The sequence below is a fragment of the Amphiura filiformis genome, chromosome 17, assembly GCF_039555335.1.
Source record: "Amphiura filiformis chromosome 17, Afil_fr2py, whole genome shotgun sequence".
Lineage (NCBI taxonomy): Eukaryota > Metazoa > Echinodermata > Ophiuroidea > Amphilepidida > Amphiuridae > Amphiura > Amphiura filiformis.
The window spans coordinates 43,381,571-43,397,649 of NC_092644.1; the positions used below are offsets into that span (position 1 = coordinate 43,381,571).

The 16,079-nt window shown below is 35.4% G+C and overlaps 2 protein-coding genes across 5 annotated transcripts in view; both read left to right on the forward strand.

Moving 5' to 3' along the window:
• LOC140137841 (outer dense fiber protein 2-like) overlaps positions 1-16,079 on the forward strand; it is a 34,971-nt gene that overhangs the window by 15,500 nt on the left and 3,392 nt on the right. For 2 of the 4 annotated variants that reach the window (XM_072159632.1, XM_072159633.1), the window contains exons 13-16: positions 448-501; positions 5,064-5,168; positions 10,650-10,808; positions 12,792-12,892. In XM_072159632.1, coding sequence (XP_072015733.1) covers positions 448-501; positions 5,064-5,168; positions 10,650-10,808; positions 12,792-12,892 — 419 coding nt within the window. The remainder of the gene's footprint in view (positions 1-447; positions 502-5,063; positions 5,169-10,649; positions 10,809-12,791; positions 12,893-16,079) is intronic. The other 2 variants (XM_072159634.1, XM_072159635.1) reach the window with 1 other exon arrangement.
• On the forward strand, positions 6,072-10,128 carry LOC140138445 (uncharacterized). The gene is made up of 5 exons (XM_072160336.1): positions 6,072-6,204; positions 7,318-7,410; positions 8,579-8,671; positions 9,152-9,244; positions 10,009-10,128. The coding sequence occupies exons 1-5, from the start codon at positions 6,106-6,108 to the stop codon at positions 10,108-10,110; spliced, it is 480 nt and encodes a 159-aa protein (XP_072016437.1). The 5' UTR covers positions 6,072-6,105; the 3' UTR covers positions 10,111-10,128.

Consider the following 16,079-nt stretch of genomic DNA (forward strand, 5'->3'; position numbering starts at 1 on the left):
ACAGGCATGGAGCAAAAATTGGGGGTATTCGGTTTCCCTCGGAATGCGTTTGAGGCAATCGTTGTCATGTAAGCGTGACATGGATGATGGGCACATATGAGAGACGCACTTGATGCGACCTGCACGCCGAAGATGAGACGCAGAATTGCTTTTGTTCATCTCTGCGCACAGTCGGCAATGGCCCGAATACCCCCAATTTTCTCCCCATAGCTGACAGCGCGATTATATGTAGCGGTACAGGGAGTCCAGGTTCTCCTTCTCTAATTCAGTGACACACACTTAAATATATGCACTCAAACAACATGCCAAGTGCACATAGGATTTGTTTTCTTCTCACAAGTGTCATGTAATTGAATTGTCTTTATTCCAGAGTCTTTGTTCTTACTAGTATTTGATCACAATTACTTCCAAATAAATCACTTTTATATCACTGTTTGTTTAATTTAGCCTTCTCTTCATGCTTCACATCTATCACATTGTCGACCTTCAGGACCAACACACGTATGTCTTTATCTTATCACAGATTTGAATCGGAAGGAGATTATGGGTTCCCCCTGCTTAATAATGTTTCGTCAGTCATTGGGAAAATGAACATACTTTACCATAATCGGACCCATGCTTGCTATATTATAGACATGCATGGATATAGATTTGTACATGTATACTGTCCTAGTAATAGCATTCATTTATTATGTATTACAAACAAAGACCCTTGCAGTCTTTTTGAAACGTACATTTTCTGCATCTTCAGGAAAATTTTGAAAATGTGTCATTGTTTTGAAATTCCCTGAAATTTTCCCCAATGGCTGATGAAATATGATCCCAGATCCTGCAATCTATGCTAAAACCTCATTCAGGTTTTATTTTATTGCATATAATAACTGTTGGTATATTTAACTCCCAGACACATGTGTTCTTAGAAGCTCCAACCTTAGCGATCAGCTGCTTAGCAACAACATTACAAGTGGTGCATAGTTTACATTATATCACTCATACATAAATTCTAGACAGTTCATTGGTTGATTACCATTTATCATTTTTACCATCACCCTCTCCGTGTGATAGTTTTTACCATCATAGTGCTGTGCCGTAGTGCGCTGACTCTTAGACTTGCCGATTTAGTTATGGGGTGGTCCTCAAAATGTGAAGTATATCACGGCAAAACATGGTGTTATGTTGATGAAAAATGTATTTCCTACCTTAAATAGTATTTTAGTAATAGAATTTATGTACTAGTGATATAAAACAAATATTAACTGTCTTAAATTCGTGAAATGGTCAAAATATAAATCCAGCTCGTGGAATGGAACAATCCATCTTTCACCTCGTGATTATATTTCGACCATCACACTCATAGACAGTTAATATTTGTATAACATCATACACTTGTGGAATGATTGTGGAACAGACTTGTTGCTTTCAAATGTACATGTTGTATCCGAGAATTAAATATAGCAACAGTAGTAGTAGTACTATAATTATTACCGTATTTCGTCAAATAAACGCCCCCGTGGGCGTTACATTTTCCCAAGGGGGGGGGCGTTTATTCAAGGTCAATTTTAGAACGATAATTCCTGTTAAAATCATTAGGTAAACTAAAAACACACGCTAAAATGACGAACTATGAACTAGAAACACTGACTACTGGCTCACTTCCGGGTTTCTGATCCAGATTTTCGCCAATTATTGACGCTATTATGGACCATGTGCGCAACTTGGTAAGCTTACTACACAAGATAGCATGGAAATATCGGCATTTTTAAACATCTTGGTTGAAAAAAGTGGTGGGGGCGTTTATTTGAGGGGGGGGCGACTATTTGACTAAATACGGTATATACATATTTCCTTGCATGTTTAACTCTCAATGTTGCCTCTTCCCTTATCGGGGGAAAAGGTAAAATCTTAAAGGGGTGCTCATGGTTTATAGGCAATACAACCATATTATCAGCAGCAATGAATCAGGCTTTCGTTTCATTATATACAATGTGATCTGATCCAGTCAGTTTGATGGTGGCAATGATAAAACTGATCATACATATAACTGTGTATACAAGTTAGCACATACATACAACACTACAGACCTAATAATATTATATTGTTATTGCAATTTAAATCTAAAAACTGCTTATATTGCACTTGATTGGATCAGATTAATATGTAGTCAAGTACTGTACAAGACTAAATTTTTGACCAATTTAAGCCTGTGATGCATATGCCAAATGTTTTGGAACTTGGTGTAACATTTTGTAATATACTGAAATTTGCAGCGTGAGTAGCGGCTGTGCAACGAGCAGAATCTTGGCCAACTATTGAGTTACTACCACATGGAATAAAGCAATTATATTGTGGTAACTTTGTATCTCATTCAAGATTCGGCTTTCTGTAGCGGCTGTAGCCATGACACTTAATTTCTGCATTGTATATATTATAGTGATTCCATTATTGGCACACTGGGGGATGGAGTGATGTTTGGTTTTTAATTGGTCAGAAATTTGATTTGGAAATCATAAGACAAGTGCATGTTAACCTGTTTGTCTTTCTTCCATACTCATCTTAAAATTGCTGTCTCATTCTCTCTCTCTACCTCCATAGCATTTAGTTTTTAATAGTTGCTTTAATCCTTGCACCAGCCTGCAGTATGCTGTATTCCCTTTCTGCCATATAGTTATGTCCCTGCATTTATATTTGTATTGCTACCTAATAAATACTTCTAGAATATACATGTAGATACATAATTCTGAAGCAAATTGATATTCGCATTACAGTATTCAGTTACCTTGCAACATGTTTTGTACTTTCATTTAATGTTAAGAACTGAAGCCTTGTAATGTTATAATGATAGAAAGATAATGTTCTGCCCATTCAATAGATCTGAGCAAAAATTGCTTCAGTACATGCACGATGATGTTTGACAACAAATTTTGTATCTGTAACGGAAAAGGGCTTTTCCACAAATATAAACAGACAACCATTCACCATGGCTTAGTCACTGACTCAACGGTTTTGGGTAATATTCAAATATTTTATGAGGAAGTGATTTGTTTCGTGAAATGTAGTTACAGATAGTATTTACCATTTAAAAAAGTTACCAACTGCATTTGCAGAGTTCAGACGCAAACGCTGATAAACACGATTTTCAAACTTTTTGACAACCAACTTCTGCCCTATAATGCTAGCTTTAAGTTGACACACTACTTTAAAAATTGGTACAATGGGAAAATTTAGAAATTTTGATCAAAAGTAGCACATATTTAACCAGTTATATTTGCGCATATGAAATTGAGAAAAATGGATATATTGTTTTTGCATCTGAACTCTTCATTTCTTCATGGTACAAAATTTACCTGTTTGATTTTGATCAAGAATTGATGAGCAACATTGTGGTGTTGGTTGGACTGAGCTAGTTTTAGACAGACTGTCTTTAATTTGCAGACATTAGTAGTTAAAGCCATATTGTAACATTTGCTGAGGAGGATGCCCGCAGTATTTTCTAAAATATTGTTTTTTACATGATGGTTATGTACTTAGTAAACTAACGTACCCTGCAAAAATCAAGACTTTAGATGCTGTAGTTTTGTCAAATCCAAGATTTTGAATAAACCATCTGAACAAGACAGTTTATAGCTATGATGGAAATATTAGTTGAATGTGTACACAATGTTCATAACACAGTGCATACATGGTAAGGGGGATGGTCACAGAGTGAAATGCATTGGTGACATCGGCACTGGTAGTAAATTCCACTTTTCTTTGCTTTACATATCTGACAGTAAAAGCTTATATTTTATGGAAAAGAAATACTAATCTATTTTTATGGAAATGTTACAATATGGAATGGCTTTAAGATGAGCAAATATTTACATTGTTATATTCATGTATATGGTATTGGTGTTGGAATTGAGTATCCAGATATGAAGAAATGCGCAAGCACCTGACTGATGTGAACAAAATTATTATGCACTGCAACAACATTGCCGTGTTTTCCTTGCTTTCAACCACAATGTGCTTTTTTCAGCATCACAACACAATACTTTGGATCTCACCTGTAAATATATTGATATGAAACTGTATTTATATTAAGCACAGTGCATGCTGCATGCATGTTTAGCCACCAATAAGCAATATTGATAATATAGAACAGAGTGCATTGTGGGTAATGTTTAGTCAAGGTCAGAAAGAGATCATAGGTTACTTAGGGATTCAATCATGTTTCACCGTTGTTCATCACCGTTTAACAACGATGCGACGCGTCGTCGTGCGTGGTTTATTTCATGAGGGCAGCTTTAGCTGCCCGAGAGGCTTTAGCTGCCCGAGCGGTAAACCACGCAGACGCTGCTGGACGCCGAGTTGTTAAACGGTGATGAACAACGGTGAAACATGATTGAATCCTTTCAACAACGAAAAGAAGCTATGTATCGTGTAATTCACGATTATTTTACGAGGAATGTCAGTTCATCATTGCCACCCAGCCTTACAAAAACTTGGATGATTTCTCTTTGATATCAGCAATAAAACTACAGAATAAAACGGCAATGTTTAGCCGCTACCTGAAAAATACTGAATTCAACTTGTAAGCTGGCATACGCACAAAGGTTCCAGGCATGACGAATTTTACGCGATCTCGCGTAGAACGCCGTAGTCTCGCTTCGCGTTCACAGATACGCTTACAGTAAAAGTGTGGGTTCATCACGGTTTAACAACGGTTGGCTCCTGTACAAAGGTATAGGAAGAGTTGTTGAAACAGTGTTTCAATGGTAGTGAACCTGGCACTTTGTAAAATACTTTGTACTTGTGACATGCAAATTGTTTGGTCTTCAGAGCTCTTGCATTATAGCAAAGTATTGGGTGAGCCCATGATAAAAAAATAAAATGAAATCACAGGAATTCCCAGCGAGTCGCAGTTCATCACACGGTCATCAATCTAGGATATTGTATTATTTCGCTCTCTTGACCTTGACCGAATATTACCCACGATACACTCTGTTCTGAATTAATTGTTGTATACTCTTGCAAGTGTGTTAATTCATTTCTTACCTAATCTTGTTTGTATCTTGTGGTGATAGATGAATAGATCAAGGAGAGAAACCTTGGATGTGTCAATGAGGTTAGAACAAAATGAACATGAGAAGAGCAGGTTACAACAGGACAGTCATGCTGCATTAGAAGACGTAAGTACCAGTATCTTTTCTTAGCATGGCTTTTGGGCAACTTTACATCCACTTGTCTTTCGGGCAAGTTTGGACCGGTTGTAACGTTTGTCACCATCAGCAATTCAACTGGCCCATTTCATGCCTTGGAAACTGACTTGGCTCAAATTTGTAACAAGAAATTCAGGCAAGAAGTAATGTCTGTTTGCCAGTTGCCGAACACATTTGCAATAATTGTCAATTGCAAGTAGGTTTATGTCAAATGCTGGCCCTGTTTTTTAGCCACAGGTAAGCAAGAACACAGACAGGTCAATTGGCAATTTTTGTTTGACAAAACCATTAAGTTTTTTTTATAATTTTTCATCCATCTTATCAAAGGACTTTATCAGATCTGAGCATATGAAATATTTATGAAAAAATTAAAAACTTCATGGTTTTGTCAAGCAAAAATAATATTTGCCAATTGATATGAAGTACAAACCTGATGAATCTATTCACTGAAGAAAACAGGTGTTGCTTATGTACATAGGCAAATCCCTTTCTATTGGTGCTGCTATACCAGTTGATAGACCATTCTTATACTTGCCACACTTCTGTCATAGATGGGGTAATATAGCCTTGACATCAATTATCACGTAAAATAAAAATTAAGCCGATGTTAAGATTTTTTTTTATAATCACAAGTGTAACAAGTTAGAAGAATGGTCTATCATCAATAGCAGCTCATACCAGGTAAATGTATTGTAATTTTGGTATTCAGATTAATTTGGTGCTAAGGTGTAGAAAGGCGGACTATAATATTTTTGTCTTGTCATGGACTACATTTGTCACCTTTTTTCAGTTATAACTTATTTCAATGGGTTTATCAGGTCATCAGGGAATATTTTACATTTTATGTTATTAACAAATGATGATCAAGTGAATGCAATTAATTTGTTCCTAGGTTCATAACCATCTTATGAACTGTAAACTAGACCTGGAGGAGACACAGAAGAAACTCAATTCTGCAAAGGAAAGACTGAGCTACACCGAGGAAAAGCTGGACGAGGCAGCACATGTACATATAGTATTTGAAATAGTCTTACTGAGTACTAGGCCAAGAGGGTGGGAAATCAGGGCTAGAATTTCTTGCAAACAATAATATTATCACAAAAATTGTTGTAAACAAGCTTGTCGGAATCTTTCAATAAAAGTTGAGGAAATCATCAAAAAAATTGTTTAATTTTTGCAAAAATGAATTATGATAATTTCACTGTTTGAAGAAATTCAATGCCTAATGATCAGAGAAAAGAAAAAAAGACAGAAAGAAAAAAGAACGATGTGAGTGGAAAAAGATAAGGAAGAAAGAGCGAGAGAGAGAGATTATGTTATTGATATTTTAAATTGTTTATGCTTTTAATGTTAGCTACTTTTTCTGTTTATTATAACTCCTCTGTCATATGCTTGACAGTTGCTATGTTTTTTGATTTTGTGCAGCTGGTCAACCACATTTTAAGCTTGAAGATATTAAAATTGTTATGATCTTTTCTCATTATATGTTGCTTTTTGTTTTGATCCATTTTGTTTATTATTATTTTTAATACTAAACAGCTTACTACGTTATTTTACACTAACGTTAAGCAGGAATATTCTCAATAAAACAATTATTTTGTATGACATTAATAATGCAAGTTGTGACATACAGATGCTGCTGCTTATTTTGCTATTTTGTACTTGCTTCATTTGTTATGTTATGCATTATTACTAACATAAACTAGTCATTTATTGATAATATTATAGTATTATAATATCTTGAGTTATTTGCCTGATGCTGTACACATAACTAAGATTTAGCATTATTTTGTTTGTTATATCATTAAGGTCCAATTTAATAAAGACTTGCAACACATGCTAAGTGCTAAAGCCAAGCTGTTGGTTTGTGTGACATTTCCTGTCTCACCCACCAAAAGGGCTGGAAAGTTTTGATCCAACTCTACACAAAATTACACTGACTGTTAATGCTTGTGCCAGATGTGCTGTGTTAGCAATCTTTATGAAATAAGCCCTCAATATTTGTACTTACTAATGCAACAACTGCGTTGTTTTTTTTGCCATATTAATCAACAGCAAAGCAATTTATTTTCCTTTTGAGTTCACTCATAAATTCAATTCAGCTATTCCTGATCTACAGGTGCGGTGTGAACTGAACAATAGCATCCATGAGCTCAATGACACCAAGGAAAAGCTGAAAGATACACAAGGCAAACTGCAGGATTTATCAAATGTAGGCACAATTATGCTGAAGGGCTTGTGTGTAATGATATTAGCATGGATTATGTTTCAGGGATGGGAAGGGGTGTTTGGACTAATCATGAATATGAATAGGCATACTCTTGAACAAATTCATGCATAGAAACCTGAAACCACAAGATTTATGTGAAATTTCTGTGATTTTTATTTTAATATCCTTTTGGGAAAGATGATATTTGAGATACACCTTGTGATTGTATTAAGCACTGCTTGTCTATACTTCAGATCGTGATTAGGATTGGGGTCCGTTCTTAAATTAGTTTTGAGGTTGTTGGGTGAATTTATAATTTGCCCTAAATCATATAGGCAAAAGGGTGTGTTTATGCAGTTTGTATGGTTTTTCATTTATTATTTCAGAAAGGGTTGGGTTGTTTAGACCACACAGGACTAGGTTTTGATGCATTGAACACAGAGGGAAATTAATGACTCTAATTAGAAAAAAGATACCGTAGTTTAAAGATAACAATAGGGATAGACTTGTTGCATTTAATGTATGATTTCTGTTTCAGGGACGGGCTGGGAACATGTCTAAGAAAAGGGATTGAAAATAAGGTTTCTTTTGTTTTGAAACTTCAAAAATTTGCAGTTACTACTAGTTTAATCAGATATCACTCATTTCTGTCATGTTTATTAGCACTACACTGAACGCTCTAAAATTAGTAGAGATTACCATATTTATTAGTGTCAGGGAAAATGAGATGTGGGGAATCTTGTATTGTAAATGAGTTCATTGAGCACAAACTTTAGATATGGCTCATGGAATCTCCTGCCCAGTGATACAGGATGACTAAAATTTGATGCCAGGCAACCAAAAATACAAGACTGACATGCTCAGCTGGCAAATGCATTTAAAATGACATATCACTGGATGTGATTAAAGTTATGCACTTTTACGATTAAAAAAAATGCAGATTGAGAACTTGAGGGTATGTGGGTTTTATGGGCAAGTGGAAATTTAAATTCTCTGAGGCCTGCTTTTAGAATAATTAGCCACCCCAAGAGATTAAGATTACGGTTGGGTTTATATGGTTAGGATTAGGGTTATATTAGTATTAGGATTAGGGTAAGGGACATCTGCTTAAGAGTTCATTGTACAGACATGTCTGAAGTCATGATGAATTCCCTTGTGTTGAATCCCATAGGTACAGGAAGAGTTAGACTTGAAGATGATGGACCTAGACATGACACAACACAAGTTACGTGAAACCGAGATGAAACTACAAGATGCTACTAATGTAAATATCTCATCCCCTCAATGCATGTTTCTTGGGTCGGCAAATTTATGTGGTTATCTTGATATGAAAATGTGCATGTTTTAGAAGAACTGTAATTTATAATCCAGTTTGAATGGTACACTGCTTCAGTCTGTGTTTTTTTTGCAAACATTAGGGGTCCATCTGTTGGATAAAGTCACAAATAAACCAATTCTGGTGGAAGCTGCATGTTGTCAAAAAGGGAATAGATATGTGAATATTTTTTTGTGAAATTCTTGAAAATTTTCAGGTTAATTAAAGGGCTATATATTTAGAAATGTCCCAGTCCCGGTATGTATGTACCAGAGGTGTCATGGACGGCATGTTTCAATGTTTTAATTTTTTTTTCTTCTTCAAGATATTTGGGTCTTTGGGTGACATGTAGGGAGTTATCACAGTCATAGTATGAGCTAACCAAGGTATTGATCTGTTCTGTGGTCATGACCATGGTTGTCTCAACAGGTCCATGGAGAATATCAAAGAAGAGTGCAAGATCTGGAAGGAGCATGCGATCGTCTGAGCAACATTGAACACAAGCTAGAAGATACCACTCATGTAGGCATCAAAATTAGGCCTAGCTAGGAATTCAATTAATTGTGTTGTATTATAGGTTTTGAGCTAATTATAGAATATTAAGTCCTAGGGATACATTTTTCAGTATACATGTATTATAATATAATATTTCTGTGAGAAAGTATGTCAACTAGTTCAAACCAAGGTGATCAGCCTAAATTGGGAGGATACACCATTCATGCACAAATGCATTTAAATAATATAGGCCTGTGGGTATTGGTTTTTAGAGTGTAGGATTAGGAACGGCATATCATTTTTTTAATAAAATGAGGAATGACACAGGTCAAGAACTCATATGCACCTAGGCACTGTAAAAGACAACCACATGGGCCAATCATGGTTCACAGCAACTGATTGGCTTGAATTATGCATGTCAAATAGGCATAGGGTGTTTGTTATATTATATCATGGAGTTTTAGGTTGTTAGCTGTACCTTGTCTGTAATGATTGGTTGGAGTGGGGGTAGGTTTACATAATTGTGTGAATATTTTTCAATACAGTTTATCCATTCAATTGCAGAATAGTAAGATACACCTAAAGCACATAGCATGCACAAATGGGAATCAGTGGGCACGGTATATCCATCAGTTGGGAGAATCACAACCCAGTCAGCGGGATTTGAGAAATATGATATCAGTTTCTATCCAGCTTGGGTGAAATGCTGCAGACATATAAAGAATTGTAACATTATCTGTGATTACTATATGATTGTCACATTGTTGACTGCACTTTTTCCTTCCGCACAGGCTCATGATGAATTGGAGAGATACAAGCAAGAGTTGCAGGAGACAACCTGTAGACTTCTTCAAGCAGAGCAGATGGGTGTTGAATTTGATCATGTACAGTAACAATTAGCGATTTGGAAGAATGCATAACTTTTTTTTTTTTTTTTTATAAATCATTTTTTGTCATTTTCAATCTAAGAAGGTATAAATATAGACTCAACAAACATTTGCATTATCAGATATAGTTGTGCATTCTTTTAATCCTGACTAAGTTCCAAATTATCCTTTTTATACAAAGAAGGAATAAAAGTGGAATTATGAACATGTTTATTTCTATGACCCATTTGAAAAATTAGTAATGATAGCAATGATTATATAAATAGGAAATTTCTTTTTCATGAAAATCAATTGAATGATTGCACACCATATTTTTATGAAGTTATTTTTACATAATATGTCATGTTTGTATGCAGATATGTTAATAAGTTGACAACTTAATGACAGTTAAATTTGGTACAGAGGAAGTAAATGAAATGTATACTAATCATTTATGTATATTTATTTTTGATTGTTATTTTCAGCAAGGGTGGGGATTTCAAGTTAACTTTTCCAATACAATATAAATAAATTCTGATAATCATTTTGTCTGTTTTCAATTACAGGTGAGAGAAAAATTAGAGTTGAGGCTGAAAGAGCTGGAACCATTGCCTGGTATGCTGCATAACACAGAGAAACAACTGCTGGAAGCCACAGAGAAACTGATGGCACAGGAGAGGAGGTCAACTGATCAGGCTGGGGTCATTGGCGATCTCACTAAAAAGGTATGTAGTTGAGTGTACTGTTTTTTAAGGTTCTAAAATTCTTGGAAGGATTGAACTGAAGACTTAGAAAGGTCCTAAAGATGCTTTTTTTTATAGTCCAGGGTGAAAGTTTATCACCATGTGTGTGAATATTGTTTTTATTAATCAGTCATGCTTTTTGGACAATTTTATGACTACACCAATAAAATCATCAAACTTGCACATTTTGGTAAACTGACTTTGCCCACATGTACGAAAATATTAAGCTGAGATTATTTTTGAATTTGATCACATTGTTTTTGTTAAGTCCAGACTCCCCCTGTGGAAGATTTTGGAAATATCTTCCACAGGGGAGTATGAATTTTAAATGGAATTAGCACATTAATCAACTCTAAATATTTGAAGCTCATCCTCCCTCTATGGAAGATTCAGATAGAATCTTTTTCAGAGGGTGTATGAAATTCAGATGGAGTTGCATAATGTGTTCATTTCATTTGAAATTCATACTCCCCCTGTAGAAGATATTTCCAAAATCCTTTGCGTGGGAGTGTGGACTTAACATGGATTAACCCAATGGCAATAAATGCAATAACTGTTATGATTTTATCCTCCTAAAAAATAGAGGCATTTATGATCAACATCAAAATTTCTCACACACAAAAAAAACCTCACAAGGAAAACCAAGTGACATTGTATAGATGAGTTGACCTCAATGTTTATCAACAAAGGCAAGGGACTGATATATCGATATGCATGAGCGAACCCCGTGCAACCACTACACTGTTCAATAGCCTTATTGTGATGTGGCGGGAGTTTTAAAAACACGAGCCCTGAACAAAATATGATGCGCGCGCATACTGCCATGGAAAACCAAATGCAAATTGTGATGATGCGTGCGCATACTGCCAGGCATTGACATCAGAAGTCAACTTATCTATAGGAGAATTATTTAATTTGTGTTCAGCCAAGAACTTGCACTTGACGTGACTGAGCATAGTGGGTAAATAACCTTACAGCGATCTTTATGTCAACATCATCAGTTGACCTTCCACCATGTCATGATAGTCAAACATGATTGGATAAAACAACAGAAAACCAAGATGGACGCGTAGAGTAGTGTTGTGTGCTCATGTATAGTTGCGGAGTGTAACAAGCATAGGTGAATTATATAATATTGGATGGCTTTGAGTGTGATACGAGAATATACCGCACAAGCCATGAAAATACCAAACGAGTCCGCAAGTTTGGTATTTTCATAGGGAGTGTGGTATATTCTTGTTTCACCTAAAAAAACCATCAATATTATTATTATATATAATATGTACATCCATATCAAAGGATGTACTTGTAGAAACTACTACATGTGCCTCATTTCACATAATAGCTAGGAATAAATACCAGACTCATCTCAAGTGGAGGTCACTTAAAATCATCCCCAAGTCACATGGTTATGGAATGTTCTCTGTATTAATAACCCATGTGACTTGGGGATGATTTGAAGTGACCTCCACTTGAGATGAGTCTGGTATTTATTCCAAGTTATTATGTGAAATGAGGCACATGTAGCAGCCGACAAGTGCATCCTTTTGATATGGATGTACACATATGAAGCTTTTTCGATGCTTTTTGAGTACCAAAGTATCAAAATAATAATGTTGGTGCCATTTGGAAACCAGTCATTAGTGTAATCATTTTCATTATGTTTGCCGGTGGTACAGAACAACAAATTGCGTAACTTAATCAATTCCGCTTGCTTTGGTCTCTCCGCATGCTTATGTATACAGCGTAAGGCACTACAAGTTTCGCGCGCCAACGCAAATGTCTGCGCCCGTTCAGTATCAAAATACCTTGCACGGTATTACTGTGCAGTATTGAAAATTTCTGGGATAGCTAATAGCTTCATATTATATAATAATATTCTTTGTAGAACACAAATTCAATAATTTTCCTATAGTTAGCATGCATTATATTTAATTCTGCTTGTTTATTGGTCTCATTTGAAAGGTTCAACACCAGACAGATCAGATGGAATCATTCCGAGAGAAATGGCATGCTACGCAAGATGATGCCAGGGCACTCAAGGCACAGCTAGAAGTACTGCAAAGGTAATGATACTGTGGTCGCAAAATGCTGGGGTTATTACACTGAACCAAATCTCTTTCCAAGGGTTCTGGGACCCGTTTCTCAAAGATTTATGATTGATCTTATGATTGATTTTATAAGTGATTATGTGTGGTAAAGCAATCATAAGATCGTAAGACTTTGTAAAACAGGGCTCTGGTTAAGTTGGGGGATGTTTTTCACACCTCCGATCTAATTTAAAGTCGTATGCAGACTCCGAGTATTTTACGTATAATATTGTATGTAACATATCTATGTTATTTAATCTATTGCCATTCTATTTCCAGTAATGTTTAAGTTCTAACGAATGTTTGATGACGAAAAATCAATAATATGTTACATATAATATCTAGCAGAAATATATTATCGATTTTAATAAAAAGTCTGCATACTGCTTAAGGATGTAGCAGGATATTTTGAAAAGCATGGCTAGATACACTTCAAAGGTGTTGTGCTTAGTTACAGATGTGTCAAAGATTAAACTAAATACAGGGTTCGTAGCGGTCATTAAATTCCTTAAAAGTCAGTGAATTTGAAGCAAGGTCATTAAGGTCATTAAAAGTCATTAAATTTTGTAGAAAAGTAAAAAAAGTCATTAAAAGTCTTTGAAATATATTTGTATGAAGGAAAAATAAAAATACGATGTATTTTAATAATTATTTTATTTAATTTATGATTACATACCTGCCAACCGTTCCGCTTTGGGCGGAACTGTTACACGTTTTAAACCTCAGAGTCGGTACAAAGCGGAACGTTCCCGCTTTTCCCAAGAAAAAGAAATATTAATGATGATTCTTTCTGGACACATATATTTCCAATTTTAAAATGAAAATTCCTTAGAACCCTGACTGGATGACTAGGCTAGATAATGGTACTCATTTAACATGCATGTGGTCACCTTTTCATGCCCAAAGACTCCCAAAATTGATGCATTTTGGTCGATTATCGGACCTGCATGTTATCAGGTTTTGCGTTCAAAAACTCATCTCTTTTCCTCAATGAATATTACCTTAGTAAGAAGTATGTAATGTGTATTAATGAACGATGACGTTTGAGATGATGCTGGACTGATGTCGTGTAGGCCTATATGTATACTCTAATATCAAGTCATGTTTAAGTCTAAATTAAATTGAAGCAAACTTGGGTCAAAGGTTTGATATGAACCTTTTAGCTGTATCCTTTGGCTTTGTGTGGCCGTCAGTCGGGGTGGACTTGGGGTGGAGGTGGGGGAGGTTGGGTGGGGGTGGGTAAGTGTGTGTATGTATTTCCCTTGGGATAGGCCTACTATTTTAGTCCCAATTTGTAGTGACATCACTCTGTATGTTTAACATGATTTTACAAATTACTTTTATCATACAATGTATTCTTCATGCACATTAGTACCCCCCATTTGGGCCCCCTCCCACATACCCAAAGATGTGGGGGGGGGGTCAAAATTTGATGAATCATTGTTTTTATATTATGCATTATATACAGTATTGGTCCGAGTATAGTCCCACCCGCTTTTTATGTGAAAATTTTTTCACAATTGGGGGTGGGATTATACTCAATTTCAAACATTTCAAGATATTTTGTATTTTTAATATGAAAATTGATACTTTGTTTTCATGTCATACTCTATTAATGATTTCAAAATGCATTCAAATTCAATGCATTTTGAAATCATTAAAGATCTAAAATAGCGTTTATTGCGTTTTCGACAGTATTTTTGTGGGACATGAGAGCACCTCGGACCTATCGAATTGCATTCTGAATCTGAAGCATGTCTTTCTGATATCAAATAATTTTCATTTTTGAAAATCACAATATAATACAAATTTTGACAAATTATAAAAATTGATATTTTTCAAATTTTGATATATAACAGTCCTCAGTAAATTATATAAATCTAATGATATATTCTTAAAGTGTATGTAGCAGGGAGGAAAAGCCGACGGTCAATTGAAAATTTTGACCTTTCATATTGAAGATATGGATTTTTTCCCAAAAGACCTAATTTTTTTGGTGTTTTGGGAAAAAAATCCATATCTTCAATACTGAAAGGTCAAAATTTTCAATTGATCGTCGGCTTTTCATCCCACCTACATACACTTTAAGTATAAAGCATCAGATTTATAAAGTTTACTTCAAGTACTGTTAAATATCAAAAATATCAATTTTTAATGAGTTGCCATAAAATGTGTATTAAATTGCGAATTTCAAAAAAATCAAAATTATTTGATATCAGAATGACATTCTTCGTATTCAGAATGCAATTCGATATGTCCGATGTGCTCTGATGTCCCAAAATAAATACTGTCCAAACGTTCATACCCCAGCCCTTAATAGAGTATGACATGAATACAAATTATCAATTTTCATATTAAAAATACAAAATATCTTGAATTTTTTTTTTTTTTTAGGTCAACCATGAATGATCCTAGCATCTAGGTCTAGGTCCAGGGACACTCCAAAATTTCTGAAAAATGGGGGGTGGGATTATACTCGAGCATGGGACTATACTCGGACGAATACGGTATATCAATTTCAGTCATGTAGGCCATGTTATTAGGCAAAAAAAAAAAAAACTTTGAAGAATGTCTCTCATGTACAAAAGTATAGGAAACTGAAAACTTTAAAGCATGTTTTCTGGAAGAAGGAAGCACTTTTTATTAAAAGTGTAAAACAAGCCAGGAGCTTTGAAATACACATTAGTACCCCCTCCCCATGTGGGCCCCCTCCCACATACCTGAAGGAGGGGGCGGGGGCAAAAATTTAATGAATCATCGTTTTTATATTGCGCATTATATATATATCAATTTCAGTCATGTAGGCCATGTTATACAGGCAAAAAAAAACTTTGAAGAATGTCTCTCATGTACAATAGTATAGGAAACTGAAAATTTAAAACCCCTTTTTTAGGATGAAGGAAGCATTTTTTCAAAAAGTCTAAAACAGGTCAAAAATGGTGTAAAACCCTCTGGCTTCGGGGCTTGTCCACTCGACCCCACCACAGGGGCTTTGCCCCTGAACCCCGCTGTTATATGCTCGGTCGCACAAGTGCTCCCGCAATATGTGTTCCACTTTTGGGGTTTCTGGGGTTGGCAGGTATGTGATTATTATGTATTACTTTATACTTTCCCGTTAGATAAATTAGAACAGTAGATTAGTTGAGTAACCCTTCCGAATTCA